At 40.0% G+C, this 26,355-nt stretch overlaps 1 protein-coding gene across 5 annotated transcripts in view; it reads left to right on the top strand.

The window, feature by feature from the left end:
* HEG1 (heart development protein with EGF like domains 1) overlaps nucleotides 1-26,355 on the top strand; it is a 134,705-nt gene that overhangs the window by 52,248 nt on the left and 56,102 nt on the right. For 3 of the 5 annotated variants that reach the window (XM_060198205.1, XM_060198204.1, XM_060198203.1), the window contains exons 6-12: nucleotides 2,217-2,501; nucleotides 3,985-5,301; nucleotides 8,344-8,460; nucleotides 8,996-9,115; nucleotides 20,039-20,130; nucleotides 23,223-23,281; nucleotides 23,522-23,682. In XM_060198205.1, coding sequence (XP_060054188.1) covers nucleotides 2,217-2,501; nucleotides 3,985-5,301; nucleotides 8,344-8,460; nucleotides 8,996-9,115; nucleotides 20,039-20,130; nucleotides 23,223-23,281; nucleotides 23,522-23,682 — 2,151 coding nt within the window. The remainder of the gene's footprint in view (nucleotides 1-2,216; nucleotides 2,502-3,984; nucleotides 5,302-8,343; nucleotides 8,461-8,995; nucleotides 9,116-20,038; nucleotides 20,131-23,222; nucleotides 23,282-23,521; nucleotides 23,683-26,355) is intronic. The other 2 variants (XR_009551639.1, XR_009551638.1) reach the window with 1 other exon arrangement.

Raw genomic sequence — 26,355 nt, 5'->3', positions numbered from 1 at the left:
AATAAGACCAGTGGAGGGGAGGGGGGCCGACAAGGCTTATGATCTTCAGTGATATATCGAGGCTATATATATCTATATATCTATATACCTATAGAACCATTAGTAAAATGGTTCTGTAGTCTAGTAAAATTTTATTAATGTGGTTCTGTAGTCTCTTTAATAAATTAATTATTTATTTTATTAAAATAGTAAAATTTTCCTAATGGTTCTATAGTCTCTTCAAGCTCCATTATTCCCAGGACATTCTTCTAGCTGGTTGGTTCAGTTATATCTGTGCCTCTCAGGTTTTTGTTGTTGTTGTTTGTTTGTTTCATTTTGGTATGCCTCTTGGAAGCTGCTGTTGCCACCCACACAGTTTATAGACTTTTCTGTTCATATACATCCACTCCCAGTGGTCACCCATACCTTCATATATATCTCAATCACACAGATTCTGGAAGGTGAATGTATCACTTTTTTGTGAGTACTAGATCACCTAGATCTGGACATTCATCAAGAGAAACTCCCCAGACCCTCCCCACTCTTTTACAACTTTGATGAATGCAATTCATAGTCTGTATATGTACCCACTTAAAATGTATACTTTAATAATTTGTATTATATTCACAAGAGCTTTATAATTCCATCATTACTATGTGATTACAAAACATTATCATCACCCCAAAAAGAAGCCCAGTGCTTATCAGTGGTCATTCTCCATTCTCATCTTCTCAACCTCTGACAACCACTAATTTACTTTTTATTCCTATGGGTTTGCCTGTTCTATAAATTTCATGTATATGGAGTGGCCTTTAGTGTTTATATAGCCTCTAGTATTTTTTCATTTAACATAATAAATTTTACCCTGTTAACATGTATTAGCTTTTCTTTTTTTTTACAACTGAATGAAATATGGATAATAACCACTTTTGTTTGTCCTCTTTTCCTTTTTTTACATTTTATTTAAAAAAATTATTATTGGATTGAAACAGAGAGAAATTAAGAGGGAAGGGGAGAAAGGGGAGATAGGGAGAAAGAAAGAGACACTTGCAGCCCTCCTTGTGAAGCTTTCCCCCTGAGAGGGACCAGGGGCTTGAACCTAGGTCCTTGGGCACTGAAATGTGAATGCTTAACCAGGTGCACCACCACCTGGACCCTCTAGTAAAATTTTGTATAAGCTCCTTGACCACCTGGACCCCTTTTGCCCTCTTTTTCAGTAGATGGAAGTATAGGTTGTTTCCACTTTTTTGCTATTATGAATAATACTGTTGTGTCCTAATACCACATACAGCAACAACAATAACAACAATAATTAAATGAATAAAACCTAACTTTACCTTCTGACTACCATGCTAAAAAAAATAAAACCTAACTTTACCTTCTGACTACCATTTCTAACAAAAAATGACAGACACTGTGTGATGTGTTTACCACTGGTCCTACCAGGAGATAAAAAATAATAATAATAAAAACGGGAGCCGGGTGGTAGCACAGCGGGTTAAGCGCACGTGGTACAAAGCTCAAGGACTGGCATAAGGATCCCAGTTCGAGCCCCCGGCTCCCCACCTGTAGGGGAGTTGCTTCACAAGCGGTGAAGCAGGTCTGCAGGTGTCTATCTTTCTCTCTCCCTCTCTGTCTTCCCCTCCTCTAGCCATTTCTCTCTGTCCTAACAACGACGATATCAATAACAGCAACAATAACTACAACAACAGTAAAAAACAAGAAGGGCAACAAAAGGTAAAATAAATAAATATAAAAAAATAATAATAAAAACAAACGAACAAACAAAAAACCCTTCTGAGTAACGTGCTTCTTCCTTTTGGGACTTGTCAAAAGTCTAAAGCCACAGTAGAGTTGTCGGTCTGTTGCCCACTGCTTACTTCCCCTGCAGCCACTACCAATTTCACTGACTAAACTCTATTTATTATGTATCACAAACTAGAAATACATTATTGATCCTGCTTGCTGAAGTAATAAACCTTCCCATAAATCTAGATTCCCTGTACATATCCCCTGCTCTGTCTCTCAAGATTTCAATCACTGAGACCATTTGCAAGAATCACACAGACTTTGTTTCTCCACACTGTGAGTTTTAGAGAAAGACCCTGAGAAAATGCAAGGAAAGGAAGCATTTGATCAAAGGTAGTTGAGGAAGTGAAATTTATTTCTGAGACTTTGCACAATGCCGTTGTGCTAGCTGTGCATTTACTCCTCTCCCCCTTTCAATCTTCTTATAGCTACTGAAGAAGATCCTGAGCTGGGGTTCAATTCTGACATGGAGGAGGGGACATCGGAGGGGACACTTGGAGCTGCTTCTCACAGTCCACACACTTCTACTTTCCCTGGAATTGGAGAGCGCACACTGAGATCTCTCACCAACCGCAGCATCACTTCTGGGGAAGTGGGGCACTCTGCTATCACACCTGGAGAAACAGAGAGTAGCACTCAACATGGGAACCTGACACTAACTGGAAAGGCCCACTTGGCATCAGGTTCATTGGCAGTCTCACAAACCCTTGGAGGTAATTTCTTCATTCCCTCAGTTCTGTCCATTTACTCACAGTCCTAGAATGATCAAATTCACTGTCAATCCAAAGAGTATCTTACAAACTGTTTCTTGAAAAAGGTTTATTTACTTAAGAGAGAGAGTTGGAGAGAGAGAGAGAGAGCTAGAGCATCAGTCTGGCACATATGATGGCAGGGATTGAACTCAGGATCTCACACTTAAGAATTCAGAACTTTTATCCACTTGGCTACCTCCCTGGCTGCACAAACTCATGAATAGAAGTTATTGGCTCTCCCACTTCCCTATATACTCTTTCCTTTCCACTTTTTTTGTTTTTCATCTTTTTTTATTATTAGTGATTTAATATTGATTTACAAAATTACAAGATAACAGGAGTACAATTCTACACTATTCCCATCACCAGAGTTCTGGATCCCCAATCCCTCCATTGTAAGCTACAACAGTTCTCAAAAGGAACTATTATTTATACAATTATCTTTCTATATTTATATATATTCACCACTTTTTTTTAGGTCTCATCTTCTCTTCCTTTCCAAGTCACACATAAACCTATTACTACATCCAAATGTCCCTATCTTTTTCCTCCTCTCTCTCCTATTCCTGATGGAGTTGGAGTTCTGAGCCCTCTGGTCATCTTCCCATTATCATTTCTCCCTCACTGGGAATATAAATCAGAATTCTTTTTGTGGTGCAGAAGGTGGGGGTTCTAGCTTTTATAATTGTTTCTCCACTTGACATAGGAAAGAGAACTATCATTTATTGACTAAGGCCAATCTCCTGGGAAACAAGTATCTCATTACATGGAATGGACAATTGGGAGAGGTTTTTTTTTTGGGTATCATTTGAGGGTCTTACTTTTCAGGTACCATTTTACTTTCATTAAAAAAAAGTGAGCCCACCAATGTGTCCTGGAGCCCTGCCTCCTCAGAGCCCTACCCCACTAGGGAAAGGCTGGGAGTATGGATTGACCTGCCAACGCCCATGTTCAGCGGGGAAGCAATTACAGAAGCCAGACCTTCCATAATGATCCTGGGCCCATACTTCCAGAGGGATAAGGAATAGGAAAGCTTTCAAGGGAGGGGATGGGATACAGAGTTCTGGTGGTGGCAATTGTGTGGAATTCTACCCCTCTTATCCTATGTTCTTGTCAATATTGCTATTTTTTAAATAAAAAAAAATTTTTAAGCATTTGGATAGAATTTGGGCTTCTCCCAATGTTTTAGCTCTGGCATCAGTGCTCTTTTGTTACCCTTTTCATTGCTGCCATTCACACTCCTCACAGAAGGGTAAAGAAGCCACCTCAAGCCCTACTCTCCCCTAAAATCTTCACCCAAATTACATCAGAGAAAACCAACCTGTCTGGAGGAGTGTTTCACCCACTGACACTCATAGAGAAGACATAGAAAGTCTGTTTTCTTTAGTGCAGGTTCTAAATGTTTCTCGTTTGCTTTGTTAACATAACTTTATTCTTTTTGCAGTCACTGGAATGAGCAAAGACCAAGTGAGTGACACAGATGGTGAACAAAGGACTTCCAGTGAGCTCACAGATCACACCTATGTTTCATTTACTTTTACCAAAGGAGAACGGGCATTACTATCCATTACAGATAATAGCTCATCCTTGGACATTAGGGAGAGTGTGACCTCTTCTGTTACCATCTCAGACTCTTCATATTCAAGTCATTCTTCCTCTTCTCAGACTCAGACAGAAAGAAGTAAAGTCTCATCCTATAAAAGGACATATGCTCCATCTTCCACTGAGTCACTGGTTCATCATACAGCCCACCCTCCTTCCTATACACCCACTATCAATATGCCAAACACATTGGTTCTTTTGGACTCAGATGCTAGATTGGTTGGTGATACATCTTCTTCAGGGTCCCCTTTGCCTCTACCTTCAGTGTCACAGTCTCACCAGCCATTCTCATCAACCTTGCCATCAACCAGGGTCCCCATTCATCCACTGCACTCCACCCTTAGTGCACCCACACTTATGTCTTCCTCATCACCTTTACCAATGTCCCAGACAGTGTCAACCCCTATTTCTCTATCCATCTCCCAAACAGCCTTAACACCCTCACCTACTACTGTGGTCCAGTCCAAAACAAGCAATACTCCTGTGACTTCAGCTCAGACATTGACAGTGGCATCATCTATGGCAATGCCTCCTGACACTGCCACAGCAGATCCTAAGAATCAAAGCAGCCCATATCACAAAATCGTAATGGAATCAGAGCCACCAAACCTAGAGTCTTTGTCCACAGAGGCCATCAGAACTGTAACAATGAGTCCCACTTTGGTGATCCCTCTGCCTTCGGTCTTAACGGAGCCTTCCACTGAGCAGACCCTTCCAACCACAAGCACCATAGTAGCCCAAACATTTCTAGATTTGACAACCACCAATCTCAAGACCTCTCATACTCTTGGACCCACTTCCAGTTCCTCATCAAGGACAGCAACTCTGATGGCTGGCCCTACAACAGTACAGACCATGACTAGAAAACAGATCTTCTCAACCAGTCCTGAAATTTTAGTGCCACATGTCTCAATAAAAGGTACCACCACCACCAAAAGGAGCCAAGAGCATATAGATGTAACCACCCAATTGATTCCACAGACCACTGTACCCACATCAGCACAAGAACTGACCACAGGACATACAGAAGAATACAACCCAGCTTCGCATTTCCTTAGAACATCTCTCCAGACCACAGATGTTTCTGCAACTGAACTATTGACTCCTAAATCTCAGAGCAACACACAGTCACCAATGGCACTATCATCTCCAGCTCCAGGTAGGGAGGGCACAGTTTCACAAGCAGACAGACCTACATGGGGCCTGGGATTCACGTGAATGTGACAGTGGCTAGTATTTGCTGTTGTATACGATCTCTGTTTTGCTATTGCAACTGCTTCCTGTTTAAGGATTTAAAGTGTAAAATGTCATGGCCAACCTAATTTTCTTTCCTCTGAGTTGCATAATCCTTCCTGTGAGAGAGGAGTGGATGCCTTTGCTCTTGTACATAATGCCCTGTAGTTGCAAGTTCTTTTCAAGGTCATGGTGGGGCAGTGATGTCAGATTGGTGGGTGGGGACACTGGAGTCAAGGAGCCAGGCATGAGTGAGTGGGTAATGGCTTCTGGACCAGAACCTTACTGAGTCAGTCAGCTGGCTCTCCAAAGGGAAGCTTCAGCCCTCTTGTCTCCCTCAGATTATTAGTTTAGTTTATAAATGCAGATTTTCAGTAAGAATTTGTGAACTAACCTGGCTTAGTAACTGCATAATCAGGGCTCCTTTCCACTGCTCTTGAAGTTGTCTTTATAGCTACATTGAAGTTACTAGTACAAGGAAAATAAAGCCACACACATGATTTTCATTAATGTAGAAGGAAGAATATCTTTTGATGTCATGTTTAAAATTGTTTATTTGTTTCATTCAGACCTAGAAAAGGAAAATTACTGGCAGTAGAATGGTGAAGTGGATGCTGGCATCTAGAAAAAGCAAGAAGAGAAGTGTTTGTAGTGACTGAATCAGGGAGCACAGTTAGTGGCAGAGTTCCATCTTGTCACCCATGGTCAACCTGGGGATGGGTGGGTCATAAACCACCCCTTCTCCCACTCCCACAGTACCATAAGCCATCAGTGTAACTTTATTTATTCCCTTTTGTTGCCCTTGTTGCTTTATTGTTGTAGTTATTATTGTTGTTAGGACAGAAAGAAATGGAGAGAGGAAGGGAAGACACAGGGGGGAGAGAACGGTAGACACCTGCAGACCTGCTTCACTGCTCGTGAAGTGACTTCCCTGAAGGTGAGGAGCCAGGGGCTCGAACTGGGATCCTTACGCCGGTCCTTGTGCGTTGCGCCACCTGCGCTTAAACCTGACTCACCATCAGTGTAACTTTGATGCCAGTTATCCAACAATATATAGGAAGTAAAAGGTAGCTCTTTCTCCTGGGATATTTGTGAACACTAAAAACCTTTGTTTCTAGAGGCAAATACATTCCAAAACTAGATGAAGCAGAATTCACAAGCCTCCCTTAAAGGCAACTATAACCATTACAATGAAAATTATAAGTATGAGGAGGATCATAACTGATTGTTAATATGTCCTTTGTGACAGGATCCATGGCTATCATGTTTGAATATATAGGTGCTATATTTGTACAGATAATTTTAGGCTTATTAAAGTAGCAGAGAGAAATAAGAACACCATCTTTAAGTTTAGGCTGAGTCCTTGATATGTTGACTCTCTTAAAAGCCATTTGTTCTTTTGGAGTTAGAATTCTAAATTGCCACCTTTCTTTTCTCCTACAGCATTTTCTCTGTGGAGAAGATGCAGTTAATGTGAGTTTCAGGTTTCTAAGTATATATCAGAGACCTTTATGAACTAGTTATGTAGAACTAGAGCATGGTAATGCCATTTATACAGACCAAAACAAAGAGTTTTGATTACTGTCATTGGGAGTGGGGAGTCCAAGATGATATTGAAGCTTGTGCATCATTAGGGTCTAAGTAAATGCAGATAGGAGTTATTGCTCCATTACATAGAGGACATTGTAATGTTCAACTCCAGTAGTTACTAACTGATTACACAATATGTGGAAACCTTGTTAACATTTTGAGATTTTTTAAAAAAATAAATAGAAATCTTACAGCAGGGAGAATGTTTGATCATGGATAATATTCCCCTTAAAATGTATTTTAAATTAACATTGAGTCAAGTAGGATTTTCTAAGTATCTTTCTAAGAATTTTCTCTCTTTTTTAAAAAGACTTTTTCCCCCAGGTTTATCATTGGAGCTTGGTGCCTGCTTGAAAATGCCACAACTTCTAGTGGCCTCCCACCCACACACACACTTCCTTTTTTCTCTTCTTTTTCCTGGTAGAAATAAAAAGAAGTGGAGAGGGAAAGAGAGAGGGAGAAAGAGACACCAGAAGCATGACTTCACCACTTATGGGGCTTCCTCCTTGGATATGTGGACTGGTGCTTTGAACTTGGGTCCTCTCACATAGTAATATGGAAGTCACTGCCTAGTCTCCTTTTTAAGACTTTTCTTTTTTCCTTTTTTTTTTTTTGCTTCCAGGGTTATTGCTGGGACTCAGTGCCTGCACTATGAATCCACTGCTCCTGGAGGCCATTTTTTTCCATTTTGTTGCCCTTGCCGTTATTGTTATTATTGCCATTGATATTGTTGTTATTGGATAGGACAGAGAGAAATTGAGAGAGGAGGGGAGACAGCGAGGGGGATAGACACCTGCAAACCTGTGACCCCCCATGCAGGTGGGGAGCCTGGGACTCAAACTGGGATGGATCTTTACATGGGTCCTTGCCTTCGTGCCATGTGCACTTAACCTGCTGCACTACCACCTGACCCCCAAGAACTTCCTATATATGATTTACATTGTTTTTGTGATACTTAGGAATGTCTTCTTGACTTGATGTCAGTTTAAAACACCTTAGGAAGAAGCACAATTCCTGATCAACCATCCTCCCTTCTGCAAAATTTCTTTTTATTCAAGATTTTCACAAAGGCTGAGGAATCACTAGTTCTGAACTAAGTTACCTATAAGTAGTGTTTTCATCTGACCCAGTTCTTGTGCTCAGGGATCAGGTTGTCTAACACTTATGTATAGACACAAGCTGGAACGGTTGTCCATCCCCATTGCCACTCTTCTGCACCTCTTGAGAACTAATCCTATTTTAGTAGTAGGGCCTTTCAGGGCAAGTAAACAGAAATAAGCAAAAATCAAATATTAGCAAGGAGAATTAAATATTTACCTAGAGCTGCCTTTCTGTTTCTTGTGTGATTAACCACTTGGTTCCTGGAATGTATTTTCAGTTAATAGCTGTGCCTCTAAGCCTTGTCTTCATGATGGAAAATGTGTTGTGGACTATACCAGCCATGGGTATCGATGTGTGTGCTCACCTTCCTGGCAAGGGGATGACTGCAGTGTAGGTAAGAGAAAAAGTAATCTCTTGTGTTCTACACTGCAATAGCACATGGAGATAGGCAGTAAACTACTTTTCCTCCCAAATATAGAGAAGTGAGACTTTTTAATTAATGTCCTGCTTCCTTGAGAGTTGGTGTGCTTATGTGTTGCCTACAAAGTAATGACAGATAACAAAGCTGACAGCCTTCATGAACTGACTCCGTTCAACTGGTTCCCTATACTCCTGCTACACTAGACATGACTCCGTAAGCCTCTTCACCTTCCTTCCCCTGCTTCTACTCCTATTCCAAATATTATTTGAAAGAGTCCTTAAATTTCTTCTGCATCAAAATCTGATTTCTCTGTATTTGCAGACTCTACCTTGTGTTTAGAGTTAGTTTGTTACATGAGTGCTTCCATACTTAATAAACTGGCAGCCACTTGAGGACCTGCTGGAAGTCCACCATACCATAAGGCCTTATGACCCTTTGTAAGCACTTAACTATAATGGATTGTGCTTTCTGTTTGATAATCAACATGGCTGTTTTCTACCTCCTACAGATGTGAACGAATGCCTCTTGAACCCCTGCCCACCCCTATCCATGTGCAATAATACTCAGGGATCCTTTACTTGCAGCTGCCCAGTTGGGTACCAGTTGGAAAAAGGAATATGCAGTTTGGGTAAGAAAATTAGTTTATATTGGAATTCTCCTTGCATCACAGTATGCTTTACAAAATAAGACTTACTGTTTTTTCTCTCTATGTAAAATCAGTAGTCATCCAAGGCACAAACTTAAGGAATATAGAAATACATAGAAGGTGTTATCTATTCTTCAATACTCAAAGATAGATAACATTTTATTTGCTATCTTTTTTATATGAATCATATTTTTATTTATTTATTTCAACTTTAAAAAATAGACAACTTTGGTTTATAGTATTACACAATGTTAGGACTATAGTTTTATACCTGTATATGTATATAAAACTCAACAAGTCTACCACAAGATTCAGATGCCATTATAGCAGAGAATTTTAGTACATTCTATTCTTACATAGTTAAAAACATATGGCATTTATACATACTTTATATGGATTAAAATGTTTCATGTGTTTTAGAAAACATTACACATACTAATTATGTATACATAAATGTGCCATCATATGTACTTAATATTATTTATGCATTCTACTCTGCAGTTTTAGTGAGAAAAATGTATCAGAAAGGTAGTCTACCTACACAATAAATATACATATTTATGTATATTTATACATGTGTATTATATGTGTATATTTACACATGTATTTGAGGCCTGGGGATATAGCTTAGCATTAGAGTACATATGTTTATGGTGCTCCAAAAGCCCAAGGCACAATCATTGTTCCTACTATATGCTAGACCTAAGTGGTACTCTAATCTCTCTCTCTCATAAAAATAAAAAAATTGGGAGTCTGGAGGTAGTGCAGCGGGTTAAGCTCAGGTGGCGCAAAGCACAAGGACCTGCCTAAGGATCCCAGTTCAAGCTCCTGGCTGCCTACCTGCAGGGGTGTCGCTTCCCAAGTGGTGAAGCAGGTCTTCAGGTGTCTGTCTTTCTCTCCCTCTCTCTGTCTTCCCCTCCTCTCTCCATTTCTCTCTGTCTCATCCAACAACAATGACAACAATAATAACTACAACAATAAAACAACAAGGGCAACATAAGGGAATAAGTAAATATTTTTTTAAAAAAATATTTATAAAAAGATATTTAAGGAGTGAAAAAATTACAAAACCCTGATTATCCTACCATATTTGTGGTCTTTCCATTTTTTGAAAATGATCTTCATGTTCTCATTCATAGGTAGATGCTTTTTTATTCAACTGTCATAATTATAGTGTAGAATTTATCACATTGTGTTCCCTGATTTGATAGATTCATAAAAGTGGTCGTTTTGGGAGTCAGGCTGTAGCCCAGTGGGTTAAGCGCAGGTGGCGCAAAGTGCAAGGACTGGCTTAAGAATCCCAGTTTGAACCCTGGCTCCTCACCTGCGGGGGAAGCAGGTCTGCAGGTGTCTATCTTTCTCTCCTTCTCTTTGTCTTCCACCATCTCTCTACATTTCTCTCTGTCCTATCCAACAATGACAACAACAATAATAATAACTACAACAATAAAACAAGAGCAACAAAAGGGAATAAATAAATAAATATTTTTTAAAAATTGGTCATTTTTAGACATACTCTCCACTTTGCAGGTTAAAAAGCAAACAACCCAAACTAAAGCCAAGACCTGACAAGATACTAAGTGATCAGGCCTATATAACTGCTTAATGGTAGGCAAAGTTTCCAGCCCATAGTTCTCCCCATCACAATAATGCGTTAATCATAAGAGTTTTCTCGCACAGAGGCGTTTGTCCTTTGAAACTGTTATTTTCATGAATTTTTTTTTTGCCTAGAGACTGAAAGTGGAATCATCACACATTTTAAGAAGGTTATTTCTGTATTAAAATAATACTAGAATTTTGAAAATTGTTTTAAATACAAAAATCAAGTTAAAAGTGTTATTTAAAGAAAAACCTAAGCACAAAGACATCAGTCAAAATGAAGAAGTTCTCTTTTATAAATTTTTTATTCAAATAAGATAATAGTTTATTTATCTGGGGAGTAATTTATCCTTTCTAGTTATAACTTATAAGAAATAAGTCAGGAGAGGCGGAGCCAAGATGACGACTTGGAGGCAGCCTGCTGGCTTGAGCTGTTTTGTGAGCTCCAAAAACAGCAGCTGGATAGGGTAGGAAACTGGGCCGTCAGCAGGTCGGTGAATAACGGGTCCTAAGTGTGACACCAAGGAGGGGTCCAGTGGTTCAATCTTGAATTAGAAAATGGAGGAAAAAGAATTATTTATAATTAAGAATTAATTATCTGATTATTTCTGAAGCACACCCTCCCCTCCACCCCATAACCAGACCCCAGGTGCTAGAGAGCTGCTCCTAGCAGGCTCTCCACTGAGCTTTTTTCTTTACCAAAATTCCTGGCTCAACAGAGGTGTCATTCCAGTTCTTTTCCTATTTGATTTCCTTCTCCCTCTCTCTCCTTCTCTCTCTCTTTTTTTCTAAGTGGCTGGAGCTGTATTTGAGTGACAAAATATCTGACCAATCAGAGCCTCACCCCTGCCTGGGAGGTTTTTTTTTTTTTTTTTTTTTTTTACAATTGGCTGTCTTTGCTCAGACTGCCTGAGCTAATCCTGAGCCGGCCAAGTTGCAGACTGACTGTTAGGGTTTTTTACTCTATTCTATTTTATTATTACTATTATATATATGCAGGTCCCTTTCCCCCCACCTTCTTCAGGTTGACCAAAATTAAGTGTTACTGTTTTTTCCATTGCTAGGTGACTGGGTGTCCTATCCATTATGAGAAGAATTTGTTTCATTTTACCTTTTCCATCCACTCTCCCCTTTTTTCCTCCTCCTAGCTAATTCCAAAGGAAAAAAAACTCTTTCCTTTCACTGCTCTTTTTTTTTCTTTCTTGTTCTTGTCTTCTTTTCTTCCTTCCTCTTCCTTCTGCTTTCTGAATTCACTGATACCTATTTCTTCTCTCAAACTCTAAAAGCCAGAAGAGAATGGCAAGATATCTATTGAGCCCTGAATGAAAAAGGGTTTCAACCAAGGATAATATATCATGCTAGACTTTCATTCAAACTAGATGGAGGCATCAAAACCTTCTCAGACAAACAATAGTTAAAGGAGGCAACCATCACCAAGCCTGCCCTGAAAGAGGTTCTAAAAGACCTCTTATAAACAAGAATAATACTTGCCACATATAAGAGCAAATAAAAATTGTTGAATAATGAGACTACAATACATTAAATCCATAATATTAATAAATGTCAATGGCTTGAACTCACCCACTAAAAGGCACAGAGTAGGAGGATGGATCAGAAAACACAACCCAACCATATGCTGCTTACAAGAATTGTATTGGACCCAACAAGACAAACACAGACTTAGAGTGAAAGGATGGAGAAATATCATACAGGCTAATGGACCACAAAAAAAGTAAGGAACAGCTATTCTCATTTCTGACAGAATAGACTTTAAATTAAATAAAGTAATAAAAGATAGGCAAGGCCATAACATAATGATTAGAGGATCAATCAATCAAGAAGATTTAGCAATTATTAACATCTATGGACCCAATGAGGGACCATCTAAAAACATCAAACACCTACTGAAAGAACTACAAAAATACATCAATAGTAATAGAATAATAGTGGGAGACTTTAAAAACCGCACTCTCACACTTAGACAGATCAATGAAGCAGAAAATCAACAAAGAAACGAGAATTAAATGAAGAGATGGGCAGACTAGACTTCTTGGACATTTTCAGAGCTCTTCATCCCAAAAAACTGGAATACACATTCTTTTCAAATCCACACAACACATACTCAAGAATAGACCAAATGTTAGGCCACAAAGACATTACAAACAAATTCAAGAGCACTGAAATAATTCCAAGTACCTTCTCAGACCATAGTGGAATAAAGCTAACATTTAACAACAAAGAGAAAATTACAGAAAGACACAGAATTTGGAAACTAAACAACATACTGCTTAAAATCCAGTGGGTCAGAGAGACACTTAAGCAAAAAATTCAAATGTTCCTGGAAACTAATGAAAATGGAGACACAAGCTACCAAAATATTTCGGACACAGCTAAAGCAGTACTAAGAGGAGAACTCATAGCTATAGAGTCACATATTAAAGAACAAGAAAAAGCTCAAATAAACAACCTTACTTCATACCTTAAGGACTTAGAGGAGAAGAAAAAAGGAACCCTAAAGCAACCAGAAGGACAGAAATCACTAAAATTAGAGCAGAAATAGACAACATTGAAAATAAGAGAACCATACAAAAGATCAATGAAACAAAATGTTGGTTCTTTGAAAAATTAAACAAGATTGACAAATCCCTAGCCAGACTCATTAAAAAAAAAGGGAGAAGACTCAAATTAATAGAATTGTAAATGATAAAGGAGGTATCAAAACTGACACCACATAAATCCAGAAAATTATGTGAAACTTCTATGAAGAACTATATGCCACCAAGCTACAGAATCTGGAAGAAATGGAAGAATTCCTAGAAACATATGCCCTTCCAAAACTGAACCAAGAAGAACTATAAAATGTAAATGCACCAGTGAGAGACAGAGAAATTGAAACAGTTATTAAGAATCTCCCCAACAACAAAAGTCCTGGACCAGAGGGCTTCACAAACAAATCCTACAAAACCTTCAGGAAACAGTTAATACCCATACTTCTAAAGCTTTTCCACAAGATGGAAGAAACAAGAATACTCCCTTCCACCTTCTATGAAGCCAACATCACCCTGATACCAAAAGCAGATAGGGACACAACAAGAAAGGAAAACTACAGACCAATATCTCTGGTGAACATAGTTGCCAAAGTATTAAACAAGATCTTGGCCAACCAGATACAGCAGTGTATCAGAAAGATTGTTCATCACAACCAAGTGGGATTTATCCCAGGAATGCAAGGCTGGTTCAACATACATAAGTCAATAGATGTCACTCACCACATCAATAAAAGCAAAACCATAAACCACATGATTATTTCAATAGATGCAGAGAAAGCCTTTGACAAAATCCAACTCCCATTCCTGCTCAAAATACTACAAAAAATGGGAATAGACGGGAAATTCCTCAGGATAGTGGAGTCCATATATAGCAAACCTACAGCCAACATCATACTCAATGTACAGAAGCTGAAAGCACTCCCCCTCAGATTGGGGACTAGACAGGGCTATCCACTATCACCATTAATCTTCAACATAGTATTGGAAGTTCTTGCCATAGCAATCAGGCAAAAGAAAGAAATCAAAGGACTACAAATTGGAAGGGAAGAAGTCAAGCTCTCACTATTTGCAGATGATATGATAGTATACATAGAAAAACCTAAAGAATCTAGCAGAAAGCTACTGGAGATTATTAAGCAATATAGAAAGGTGTCAGGCTATAAAAATCAGTGTACAAAAATCAGTGGCATTTAATTATGCAAACACTAAATCTGAAGAAGAAGACATCCAGAATCAGTCCTATTCACTGGTGCAGCAAAATCAATAAAATATCTAGGAATAAAGCTGACCAAAGAAGTGAAAGACTTGTATACTGAAAACTATGAGTCACTATTCAAGGAAATAGAAACTGATACCAAGATATGGAAAGATATCCCATGCTCATGAATTGAAAGATTTAATATCATCAAAATGAATATTCTCCCCAGAGTCATATACAAATTTAATGCAATACCCATTAAAGTTTACCAAGCTTCTTTAAGAGAATAGAACAAAAACTACAATCATTTATCTGGAACCAGAAAACACCTAGAATTTCCAAAAACAATGTTGAGGAAAGGAAACAAATGGAGGCATTACACTCTCAGATCTCAAAAGTATATTATTTTATATTCCATCATCATCAAAACATCCTGGTACTGGAACAAAAATAGGCACACAGACCAGTGGAACAGAATTGAAAGCCCAAAACTAAACCTCCACACCTATGGACATCTAATATTTGATAAGGGGGGCCCAGAGTATTAAATAGAAGAAGAAGGCTCTTTTCAATAAATGGTGCTGGGAAAAATGGGGTGAAACATGCAAAAGAATGAAACTGAACCACTTTATCTTGCCAGAAGCAAAAATCAACTCCAGATGGATCAAGGACATGGATGTCAGACCAGAAACCATCAAATACTTAGAGGAAAACATTGGTGGAACATTTTCCCCCCTAAACCTCAAGGACATCTTTGATGAAACAAACCCAACTGCAAGGAAGACTAAAGCAGAAACAAACCAATGGGACTATATCAAATTGAAAAGCTTCTGCACAGCCAAAGAAACTATCACACAAACAAAGAGACCCCTCACTGAATGGGAGAAGATCTTCACATGCCATACATCAGACAAGAGACTAATCACCAAAATATACAAAGAGCTCAGCAAACTTATCAACAAAAAAGCAAATGATCCCATCCAAAAATGGGCAGAGGATATGAACAGAACATTCACACAGAAGAGATCCAAAAGTCTAACAACTCCTCCCTTGATAGCTTTCCTATTCTTTATCCCTCTGGGAGTATGGACCCAGGATCATTGTGGGGTGTAGAAGGTGTAATTGCTTCTCTGCTGAAGATGGGTATGGGTTGCTCCATACTCCCATCCTATCTCTCTCTTTCCCTAGTGGGGCAGGAATCTGGGGAGGCAGGACTCCAAGACACATGGAAGTCGGGTTGGCATCATGGTATTATCTGGAACCTGGTGGTTGAAAAAAGTTAAGATATAAAGCAGAAAAAATTGTTGATGAATTATGAACCTAAAGGCAAGAATATTGCAGATGAAAATTTGGGTTCTCCATTTTGGAAGAAGGTAGTAAATCTATTTTAGGTATATTCCAGAGGGCCCATGACTTTACTAGGTATTGCCTGAGCCTGACATCTAATATGCAGGTGGACCCAGGTTATTATTGTCTGGGGAGATGGTATCATAGTTGGAAAAAGGACTAGAAAGCTGTATCAGGGAAGAGAGTAGCTCTCAAATATGGGGAAAGTATATCAATATTGTTAACTGTAAACCCCACCAGTTTGCTCTGGGGCCCATATTCAACACAGGAGCCTATGTAATCTCTGCATCTCTGTAGGTCTGAGCTTGCTTTCTGTAGTCATCGCTAGGAACATTCCAGGCTGCATTAATTTCAGGACCCATCTTCCTCGGGTAGTAGGTAGAGTATGTTGTCTAACCTCCCTTCGGAGAATGGAACATTCCCTACCATTGTTGATCCACGTTGAGGGCAGGTCCTATAGGGGCCCACAAGAGGGTCCACTATGTTGTTCCTGATGGAGATGGAGATGACCCATCATGTCTGTGTGGGAACCCCAGGGCTCGCTGACTAGGGCCCCAGGTGATGGGGTGGCCTGGTAGTGACTGAAGAGTCATCATTAAAGTATGCCAGTCTCTTGCCCTTATTCAGCTTTTGTAGTCCTTACTGACAAGGTTAGCTTTGGAGTTATTGGGGGATATGTAATAGGAGGTAGGTGAGTAGGGTATCTAGGTCTAAGTAGAAACTGTTCATTGGGTACTTTAAGGCATCTTTTTGGATCTTTCTACTTGCATGCTTCATTTATTGACTCACTACAAATTATTGCGTACTTTTGCTTTAAGGTATATATTTTCAGCTAACTTATGGATACATGTACATATACCCTATCTCATGGGCCCCGGTCTGTATCTAGGTTTTGAAGGTTTGTTAAGAACTGTGATACTCAAATTGGGGTTAAGGAGTTCTATGAGCTAGGAAAGATCTCACCCAAGTAATTAAGCTGAAGGGTTGACATTCCATGCCTGACATTCCATGTCTCTGGACACAGTCCGAAGTGAAGCATGCTGAGGTGGTATTGGTTGCATTGACTAGGTTGGGATCGGCACATGTAGTATCAGTTGGTATGAACTGAAAGAAGCATGCAGGAAAGTGAGACCCACCCTAGACGTTCCAGAACTGGGAGACTTTATAGGCTTTATAGAGAAAGGGAAGTTTCCTGCTGCTCTGCTTCTGACCCAGGTTCATTGTATTATTCTTCTACAGTCAAATAAAACAGTATATTTGAGTAAGGTTTCAGATGACAGAACTTTCCATATGAAAGGTGAAATTTAACATTTGTCATTAACTTTTGGACCAGAATCATAAAAAAAAACTATATAAAAGAAATAATTGTGAATATATATGTAAATTAGCAGTGAAACAAAATAAAATTGCCTTTAAGTAGGCATCAAAATGTGGTTGTGCCCAGGAATAGTGCGAATCTGAAAACTCTGTGATGTTGTCCTCATGGTCACACTGAAAGCAGAGGTCACCTTCATTGCATGATCCAGAATAGATCTTTACCATTTACAGTATATACAACTCTATACACAGAATCTGAGTGTAAACCCAAGTGAGGTGTGAGGGTGAGGGAGTGGGACCGACTGTTCTAAGAAGCCCATGTGTGGAGTGTTCAGGTGCCAAGATCAGGAGGAGAGCAGTTCTATTGTGTTAATAACCATCTTTCCCTTTTCAAGTCATTTAGCTGCATTGTTCATAAACATCAGAAGAACATGCAAATTAGAGCATGCTGAAATGCTTTCATTTGGCCAAGAATGTTTTCAAAAAGCTCCCTGCTGCTCAGAAAGAGTCCCAAGCAGCTGGCTCCACTGAACTATAGAACAAGCAAAAAGATGTTAAATAAGGATTAAGGGCTTTAGACAGTAAGTATAAGGTGTTAAATGTTTTTTCCCTGCCTCATTTGTGGGTCTTATTCTTAGTGCAGTAGTCAGGCTTCCAGTAGAACAGTTTCATAGGTTTCTGTGCTTGACATTTTTTTCTCTCTTCTGTTCAAAGGGAAAGATAAGAATTTAATGTAAAGGAAAATTATAACCAGATATGAAGCTGACTATACTAATTTTTGATTGCCTTTTCATTTTTATTCCCTTAGGTCCAGTCAGCCAAATTGATGCTAAGTAGAATTTTATCATATGAGCAAAATGAGCCTTGAAAATAGGGCTGTTTTTTTATGTCTGAATTAACAATATATTGAATATTGATTATTTTCATTGCACAGATGTAATCATGGAATCTCGTAGCCCCCCTAGAGTCAGGACATACCTCAGATGTTTGACACCTTTCCCTTTAGTCCTTTGGTTGTTCTTAAGACTATCAGATTCCTCAGAGAGATGAGGGTGTAGGGAGAAACAGGAACTTGGAAGACTAGGAGGGAGGCTGGGGGTGGTGGTGGTAAAGAAAAGACTTAGAAAATGGCACACATGGGGTTCTGGGTGGTGGTACACCTGGTAGAGTGCACATGTTACAATGTGTAAGGACTAGAGTTCAGACCCCCATTCCCTACCCTCAGGGGGAATGCTTCAAGAGCTGTGAAACAGTGCTGCAGGCCAGTCTCTCTCTCCCTCCCTCTCTCCCCCATTCACATTCAACTTCTCCCTATCCAATAAATAGTAAATTACTTAAAAGATTTTTTAAATAATACACTTTTTTATTGATTTAATAATGATTGATAAGTCTTTTGGATAAGAGGGGTTCAATTCAACACATTTCTTACCACCAGAGTTCCACATTCCATCCCCTCCCTTAATAGCTTTCCTGTTTTATCCCTCTGGGAGCATAGACCCAGGATCATTATAGGATGCAGAAGGTGGAAGGTCTGGCTTCTGTAAATGCTTCTCTGCTGGACATGGACATTGGCAGGTCGACCCATACTCCTCGCCTGTTTCCCTCGTGGGACAGGGCTCTGGAGAGGTGGGGTTCCAGGACACATTGTTGAGGTCGTCTGCCTAGAGAAGTCAGGTTGGCGTCATGGTAGCATCTGCAACTTGTGTCTGAAAAAGTATTAAGATATAAAACAGAGAAAATTATTTTATAATCAGGAACCTAAAGGCTTGAATATAGCATATGATATTTGGGATCTCCATTTTGGAAAAATCTAGGAGGTCTATTTTAAGTATATTCCAAGGGGCCTATGACTTTACTAATTTTTCCCTGAACACAACAGATAACATGCAGGTGGCTAAAGGAATTGTCTGGGGAGATGGTGTCAGAGTTGGAAATAGGACAAAAAAGCTGGATCAGGGCAGAGAGTAGCTCCCAAATATGGGAAAAAGATATAAATACTGTTAACTGTAAACCCCATGGATCTGATCCGAGGCCCATATTCAGTACAGGAGCCTGTGTAACCTCTGCATCCCTGTAGATCTAAGCTCATATTCCATGGTCATAGCTAGGAACATTCTAGGCTGCTCTCATTTCAGGACCTGTCTTCCTCAAGTGGCAGAGTATGTTGACCCAGCCACTACCATTGTTGTTCTATACTTTTAAAAAAGAAAAAAAAAAAGAATTATAAAAAGAAAATGACTCACTTGACTGTAAATGTTAATTTTGGTCCTTGGGAGCTCTATTATCTTGTATAGTTAGCTGACTCTGGAAACCTCTTTTATAAATGTTAAAGCAGGTATTTCCTATGAGCAAGAAGAATGGGGGTTGGAGGATACTTCTGATGAGAACAGGAAGAAGAAGCTCGCCCTTGAAGTTGAGGACATACTAACTTGGTAAAAGATCTAAGTCTGAGCTGTCTACTATCTAAAGCTTAATTGGGCACTTGGTCAGGCAGGCACAGGAAGGGGGTTCTAATAATATATCCTTCTTCCCTCCTCCTAAAAACATATTGCTTAGGCCAGTTCATTTGTTTTCTGTGTCATAGTTTTATTGAGCATCTATAATAAGGGGTAGGAGGGAACATTAGAGATGTCTAGAAGGTTGCTTCTCTCAGCAGTCTTCACATACATACAAATGATTCCTTAGAGTCTTTCACCCAAAGGTTTACTCAGTCTGAACCATCAGCTCAGCAAGTGCTCACTTTACTAGAAACCAGCCTAAGAGATGGTAGTCTCTACCCTCAATGGAAAAGAAATGCATGAGGTCAAGTACAACTGGATACTTCCAAAGATATACATAGAGCCTTGTGGAGCTGAGACTGTTATGTGGTCTAACAGATTATGTTTTTATTTTCAGTTAGAACCTTTGTGGCAGAATTTAAATTAAAGAAAACTTACCTTAATGCAACTGTGGGACTACATGAAGTTGAAAATGACATCACCAAAATGGTAAGTTTCCTGATATCATCTTCATGCTAGTCCTTTGTTTTCTATATTTTACTCAGAATTGGGAACTTCTTGGAGATAAGCTGTATCTACTGGCTGTTTATTTCTGTTACTGTATTTGGGGTGTGAACTTCATGGTAAAACATTACGTTTGTCAAAAATCGAAGGGGATATTAGGATATAGTGGTGTCAGTGGAAGTGATTCTTTGAATGTGTCCTCCCATGCAGTTCTTACAGTGCCATGGCATTTCTTTTTTCAGTGAGGACTTGTAGTCACAGGCATGTGAATAATATCCACCAATAAGAGCTGTTGGTAAAGAGGAAAGACCCAGAAAGTCCTGTTATCCCATGTTCTGTGGGCATGCCATGTGACTTCCTTTGTTTCAGAATATGGAGAGAATTATGCTCTTTTTCCTCAAGAGAATGCTGAAGGCACAGCAATTACTCCCAATTATCTAAGGTTGAAAACTCACTGCAAGGTTACCCATGGGCTTTTGATCCTTCTGTCCCTTTTTGCCTACCTTTTGTGGGGGGTGGGGTGGGGAGAAGAACAGGAAAAAGAAAGAAAAAGAGATGTTATTTATGGGTAAACATTAGCATATTAGCAAAAATAAAAACCCTGTAGAATTTTCTAGAACTGTGGGTTTCAGTTATGTAAAATGTAGATTATGATTCCATCTCTCTTTCACTGAGCATGTCTTCTGTGGAATGCACTTTACCAGGTGCCTCATTCCTATAATAGGCATTGCCAAAACATTTACAGATGCTGAGTTCACACTGAGCACTGCAAAGTCAGGAGACAGTCCATCAGACCACCTCAACTCCTTACTTTCACTTCCTTCAATGTGGTGGTGACCAGGCTCGACCCTGGGCTGCACACATGGCAAACCAGTGTACTATCTAAGTAAGCTATTCTACTGGCCCCACTCTCAATTCTGATACCAACTGTGAGTTTGTGGCTTTTAAGACCTCTCTCAGATTTGATAATTCATTGAAAGGACTCATAGACCTCACTGAAAGTAATTATAGTCATAGTTGTAGTACATTACAGTGAAAGAGTCCAGGTTATGGCAGCCAAGGGAGATGAGTGAGTCAGAGTCCAGGAGGCTTCCAAATTCCATGATACCAGTTATCCTTTTTAAAAAATATATTTACCTTTTATAGTTTTTTAAAATTTATTTATTGGATACAGACTAAAAGGTGAGATGGAGAAATAGAGATACCTACAAGTGCTGCTTCACTATTTGTGAAACTTTCCTCTTGCAGGTGGGAACCGGGAGTTTGAATCCTGCTCCTTGTGCCACCACCTGACCACCCACCCACCCTCAGTTGTCCTTTCTCATGGAGTTCTGGACACTGTGAACTTGGATCCATGCAGTGTCACTAACCAGGGATTCTCCTGTCTAGACCCTTTATTGAGGTCCAATTACTGGAAGTCACTGATTGCCCATATTCTTGACCTCAGTTTCAGTCTCTTTGGAGAGCAATCTTGTAACCCAAAAGCTTCCCCCATTTTTTGCATAAATCACATTGCTTGTTAAACTGAAGTGGTCCTGGGACCTACAAATAAACAAAGGCAGTTTTATCAGGCAAGACACTTCACAGGCTTAAGAGATCACATCCCAGGCTGGGGAAATAGTTTAATGAATGTACAAAATGACTTTCATTCTTGAGGCTCTGAGGTCCCACATTCAGCACTCCATACCACCATAAGCCAGAGCTGAGCAGTGCTCTGGTAAAAATAAATAAATATCAGCTTCTGGGAGTCAATAACTAAATGTCTCTTTGGGCATTTGTCTTTGTCTTTATGACATGGCAGTACTGTACACTGACTAATCCTATACCTAGCATTCCACCACAGGTGCCTCTTGGTTGTTCTGTGGGTCAGCATTTCCTTCTAGGTGATAGAGGTTTGGTCTCTCATGCAGAGGTCAGTTCTTCCCATTACAGTGTCTGTGATTTGTTAACTGTACTCAATATTAGTATAAAGTTTGTTAGTGAAGTGGCACCTGCACCTCCCAAGAAAAGTTCAAGTTTAGGCTGTAATAGGGGGAGATGTTCAAAACGCCTTTCCTAAAATGCCAGTCTGTTCTGAAATATGTCATATTTATTTTCACCTGGGTGGGAGAATTTAATAACAATAAATTATTGCTTATTGGAAGATGAAGGAATGTTACACAAAAGTTTTATATCATCCCATGATTGATTCCCCTAGCCCTAACCCATGATGGTGGAGGAGGACTTCAGCTGGAGATGAGAGTAACTTGCAGAAAATTGAGAAATTTTATACATGTACCAATGGCTGTATTTATTGTAAGCCATTAATCCTCCCAATTGAAAAAAAAAAAAAAAAAGGATGTGTGTGGTGGAGCACAGGCTTTGAATCCAAGTAGGTCTGCACTGGTTAAGGTGTGAGGCACTCTGCTGCTTAGGGGGCAACCCAGTGCTCTGAGGGAGAGCAGAATCAGGCAAGAGACTTTATGCCCTAGAAAGATGTTCTGCTTTAAGGGAACAAGGCAAACATAGGAAGAGTCCTTCTTCATTTGCTGTCAAGAAAAGGGCTCTTGACCCACATAATGTAATTTCCTAATGGAAGGCCTTTTTTCCAGAGGACCTCTCTTTAAGTCAGGTCAACCGGATTGTAGAATATGAGGGGTTTGTGTTTGCACTGCCAAACCTGGGCGGCTAAAAGGAACCTTGCCTTTTCAGTAAATGCTTGTTCAGTATGCAAAGTCCAAATAAACACTTGCCTCTGAGTTTTTTAAACCCCTGGATCTTAGAAGAGATCTGCTCCTTTGAAGATGTTTTGCATCCAAGGGTGCTGTTCTGAACATCATTTCCTGCCAAGATTTTCCCCACTGATTTACTATCTGCTTCTTTCCCTTTGTCCTCCCAGAATAACAAAATAAGAGCAGAAAGGTATTTAAGAAATGACAAAAAAAAGAAAAGAAAAAAATACCAGTCTTGTGAAAAGCCTCCTGCTGATAAGTTGGTGGCCAGGAAATGCTTGTTTTATCCTGAAAATGGGAAATTGGTTCTAGGTCCAAGGCTTTTGTCTGCCTCACAGTTAATGACAAACCTGTTCTTACTTTCAGTTAAATGTGTGTTTTTCAACATTGCCTGGCTATACACAAACCACAGCTCATGCTTCTAGGTAAGTAAAATAATTGTATTTGCATGTGAACCAGACTATGGAAAGGGAAAGACAATCGAACATGAGTAGTTGTGACAAAATTGAACCTGTTTTGACCCAACCAGAGGGTGGTCCTGAACTGAAGTCATTGAACTTTCATGCTTCTATTCTCACTGGAGAATAGTGACATTTGTTTTCCTAAAGCCTTGGGCACCGCATGTCATTTTGGAACAACTAAAAACCTACACACTTTGCCTACAGGGAGTCCAGTGCTGTGATTGTGTCACTGCAAACCACCTTTACCCTGGCTTCCAATGTGACATTCTTTGACCTGACTGACAGAACACAGAAATGTGTTAACTCCTGCAGGTCCTCTGCTGAGGTCTGCCAGCTCTTGGGATCTCAGAGGCGGATATTTAGAGGTAAGAGAGAGGCCCTCTTCTAGGGCTTGTCTACACACTAGACACAGACCTAGGATAAGCCCAATAACGGATTTTAGAGGTAAGAGAGAGGCCGTCTTGAAGGGCTTGTCTACACATTAGACACAGACCTAGGATAAGCCCAATAACGCTTCTCATGAGCTAGGCTAATTTTGTAATGGGTGTCAAGGAAAAAAGGCCTGTGGGAGCCAGAAGATAGGTCACCTGGCAAGAGCTCATACTTTACTATGTACAAGGACCTGGGCTTAAGTTCTCCATCACCATATGAGAGGACCTGCATGGGAGAAGTTTTAAAAGTGGTAGAGAAGTGCTGTGATATCTCTTACTTTTTTTTGGTTTGTTTTAAGAGTCTGCTAGAGTAAAGTGGTAAAGTTGTGCAGGTGCACAGCCCCAGTAATATCCCTAGCAGCAGGAAAAAAGGTTAAAAAAGAGGGAGAGAGAAAGAGAGAGAGAGAGAAGAGAGAAGAGAAGAGAAGGGAAGGGAAGGGAAGGGAAGGGAAGGGAAGGGAAGGGAAGGGAAGGGAAGGGAAGGGAAGGGAAGGGAAGGGAAGAGAAGAGAAGAGAAGAGAAGAGAAGAGAAGAGAAGAGAAGAGAAGAGAAGAGAAGAGAAGAGAAGAGAAGAGTAGAGTAGAGTAGAGTAGAGGGGTGCTTTGCCATACATGTAATCCAAGTTGTCCAAGTTGAAGCCTGACTCCTGCTGCTATGGGGGAAGCTTTGGTGCTGGTGTCTTTCTCCTGTCTCTCTTTCTTCCAATATGAAAAAGTTAGCTGGATCAATGAAATCCTGGCAATGACAAAGGAAAAAGAAGGAGAAGGAGAAAAGGCTTTTGCATATACTCATGCATTGTAGCCTTAAGGTCACCTGGTTTTGGTTTACTGCTCCTTTTCTTTATTCCGTACAGTCTAGTGCTAGCTTGGGAATGGATATAGGATATGATGTAATGAAGCAGAAATTGTTCTTGTTTTCCTTAAAAAAAAAACAACTTTCTTTTTGGGGAGACAGGGCTATGCACACAGAATGCTGCCTATCAAGACCTTTGTGGTGATATATCATTTAAAAAAACAAACAAACATGCAGATTACCTGTTTCTTTTAAATAATTTATTTTTTATTTACTTATTTTATTTTCTCTTTTGCCTCCAGGGTTTTCGCTGGGACTTGGTGCCTGCACTACTAATCCACTGCTCCAGGAGGCCATTTTTCCCATTTTGTTGTGCTTGTTGTCACCCTTGTTATTGTTATTGCTATTGTTGCTATTGTTGTTGAATAGGACAGAGAGAAATCCAGAGAGGGGGAGAGAAAGACAGACACCTGCAGACTTGCATCACCACATGTGAAGCTACCCCCCTGCAGGTGGGGAGCCAGGGCCTGGAACCAGGACCCTTATGGTGGTCCTTGCACTTCTCTGCATGTGCACTTAACCCGCTTGCACTACCGCCCAGCCCCCAGATTACCTGTTTTGTTTGTTTGCAAATCCTCAATGCACAGAAACCAGACTAGAAAAAAGTAAGCCAGAGGGCTAGGCGGTATTGCAGTGGGTTAAGCACACATGGTGTAAAGCGCAAGGACTGGCTCAAAGACATTGGTTCAAGCCCCAGCTCCCCACCTGCAAGGGGGGAGGTCACTTCACAAACAGTGAAACAAGTCTGCAGGTGTCTCTCTTTCTCTCCTCCTGTCTTCCCCTGTTCTCTCAATTTCTCTCTGTCCTGTCCAACAACGGTGACAGCAATAACAACAACAAAAATAACAATAACAATGACAGACAACAAGGGCAACAAAAGGGGAAAAATTAGCCTCCAGGAGCAGTGGATTCATACTGTAGGCACTGAGCCTCAGTGAAAACCCTGGAGGAAAAACAAAAGAATAAAGTAGGCCGGAATGCTTATGTTGTCATTAATGATGAGTTCTCTTTTTCTCTTGCTTCACGTGGTGTCTTTTTTTTTCCCCCCAATGCCTCTATAATGCATCTAGTGTGGGCAGATTAAGAAAGGGGTTAGAGACAAAATTGGAGGCACATTTAGATCTTGGAAGAGACATTTCACTTCTGGGGTGCTGCACTCTGGGATCTAAAGTGTTTTCTTGCAAAAGGGCATGTCCTGCAACTGTATCAAGCAGTGATTTAAGTGGCCTCTGACTAGCTCATTTTACTGCATATTTAGGATAGGCAGAGGATACAGACTATAAATCTTTCCATCTGGTGTCCAGATGCTAGATATTAAGTTGTAAATAGCAGGATTGGTGCTCTGTTTGCTGGTAGCACCAAGATATGAATAGTGTGTCCAGGCTTTGTGCATGCTGATCCCTAGAGGTCTCCACAGACCAGTGCATTTCCAATCATGGGAACTGGAAGTTCATCTTTCACCCTGCTATGGCATATTTCTAGAGGGTGTGTGTGTGTGTGTGTGTGTGTGTGTGTGTGTGTGTGAGAGAGAGAGAGAGAGAGAGAGAGAGAGAGAGAGGGAAAGAGAGAGGGGCAGGGAAAGAAGTGCTTAACTTTCTAGAATTGGAATCACTATTATTATTCAGTATTACTGGGTGGTTAATTTTAAAAGTTCATGTCCTATTATATTGGGTTCTAAACTTTGAGAGAACTCCTCTTTGGCTTTCTTTGGTTTCTCTTGCCAGTCATCTAAAGATTCCAATTTATTTAGTCTGC

This window comes from Erinaceus europaeus, chromosome 9, assembly GCF_950295315.1.
Source record: "Erinaceus europaeus chromosome 9, mEriEur2.1, whole genome shotgun sequence".
NCBI classification, from domain to species: domain Eukaryota; kingdom Metazoa; phylum Chordata; class Mammalia; order Eulipotyphla; family Erinaceidae; genus Erinaceus; species Erinaceus europaeus.
The sequence above is the reverse complement of the archived record's forward strand: the minus strand, read 5'-3'. Positions and strand labels throughout refer to the sequence as shown.